Source organism: Cyprinodon variegatus, unplaced genomic scaffold (assembly GCF_000732505.1).
Source record: "Cyprinodon variegatus isolate N-32 unplaced genomic scaffold, C_variegatus-1.0 Scaffold436, whole genome shotgun sequence".
Lineage (NCBI taxonomy): Eukaryota > Metazoa > Chordata > Actinopteri > Cyprinodontiformes > Cyprinodontidae > Cyprinodon > Cyprinodon variegatus.
In genome coordinates this window covers 58,527-60,053 of record NW_015150889.1, presented here as the reverse complement: position 1 = coordinate 60,053, position 1,527 = coordinate 58,527, and the positions used below count along the sequence as shown (strand labels likewise).

General features: G+C 47.6%; 1 protein-coding gene across 1 annotated transcript in view; it reads left to right on the top strand.

Annotated features, from left to right (window-relative positions):
- Positions 1-681: 681 nt before the first annotated feature.
- LOC107093623 (tripartite motif-containing protein 47-like) overlaps positions 682-1,527 on the top strand; it is a 6,928-nt gene continuing 6,082 nt past the window's right edge. The window contains exon 1 of the mRNA XM_015388803.1: positions 682-1,524. Within this exon, the coding sequence (XP_015244289.1) occupies positions 820-1,524 (705 nt within the window). The 5' untranslated portion in view covers positions 682-819. The remainder of the gene's footprint in view (positions 1,525-1,527) is intronic.

Here is a 1,527-nt window from a genome sequence, read left to right as displayed (position 1 = left end):
GCGCTTGCTGCTCGAAACGCGCCGCGGGACATTTTGCTGCGCCTTGACGCGCGTCAACCATTGACTTTGCATGTAAACTCGCTGCTTCTGTCGCGCCAGCTGCCCCCGGTGTGAACGCAGCATAACAGAGTTTATTCCAGATCAGGTCGTTACAGGACAGAGAAAAATGCTTAGAGCTTGCACAGCTGTGGTCTCAAAAATCACGTCCACGAACGTTCGGCAAAGTTTGAGCCTCGAACAACGTCATCTCCTGCTTCTTATACCTTCTGAGTCTGTGTTGCATCATGTGGATGCTTAGCTGTCCGTATCAGAAACTGACACGCCATCCATGTCTGGAACTCCATGCAGCTTGCTTCTATGCTTCAGAGTTACAGATAGCTTTCCTATCAGTCCGGCTCCAAGATGTGCCCATATCCTGTGTATTCTTAAAGACACGAAGGCTGTCCCGATTAGATGACCTCCGTACACACAGTGACACCCATAATGTGAAGGAAGGTCTTCTATTCTGTCTACTCTGGCACATGATGTATACATAATAAACCTAACACTGGAATAAAAGTCCTCCTCTTACTGGGGACGGGAGCTGCACCACTGGCAGCAAGTTTTATGTTAGTCTGTTTTGCCGCTGCTTCGTGTGGATTGGAGCCCTTCCAAGCAAGTTTATCGTATTTTAGACGCGCCCTTGGTCTAACTAAATATTAACCTGCCCTCGTCACTCCCCTTTAAGAGAACTGAAACTTAACAGACCTCTTGAACAACACTTTATTTGCTTCTGAGGAAACGAAACCTATCACACAGTAACTGTCCACCAGATGAAAAATGGCTCAGCAAGGATATCAGATGGATTCTGTGAAATTCTCCTGTTCGATCTGCTTGGATCTCCTGAAATACCCGGTAACTATCCCCTGTGGACACAACTACTGCATGTACTGTATTGGATCGTTCTGGGATAATGAGGACAAGAAAGGGATCTACAGCTGCCCTCAGTGTAGACAGACGTTTACACCGAGGCCTGATTTAGTGAAAAACACCATGTTAGCAGAGTTGGTGGAGGATCTGAAAAAGACTGGACTCCAGGCTCCTGCAGCTGATCACTGCTATGCTGGACCTGAAGATGTGGCGTGTGATATCTGCGCTGGGAGGAAGATGAAAGCTGTCAACTCCTGTCTGGTCTGTTTAGTTTCTTACTGCGAGAATCACCTCCAGCCTCACTATGATGTCTCTGCACTGAAGAAGCACAAGCTGGTTGACCCCTCCAAGAATCTCCAGGAGAACATCTGCTCTCGTCATGATGAGGTGATGAAGATCTTCTGTCGTACTGATCAGCAGTGTATCTGTTATCTCTGCACCATGGATGAACATAAAGGCCATGAAACAGTCCTAGCTGGAGCAGAAAGGACTGAGAAGCAGAAGAAGCTCCAGGAGAGACGACAACAAATCAATCAGAGAATCCAGGACCAGGAGAAAGATGTGAAGCTGCTTCAACAGGAGGTGGAGGCCATCAATGGCTCTGCTGATAAAGCAGTG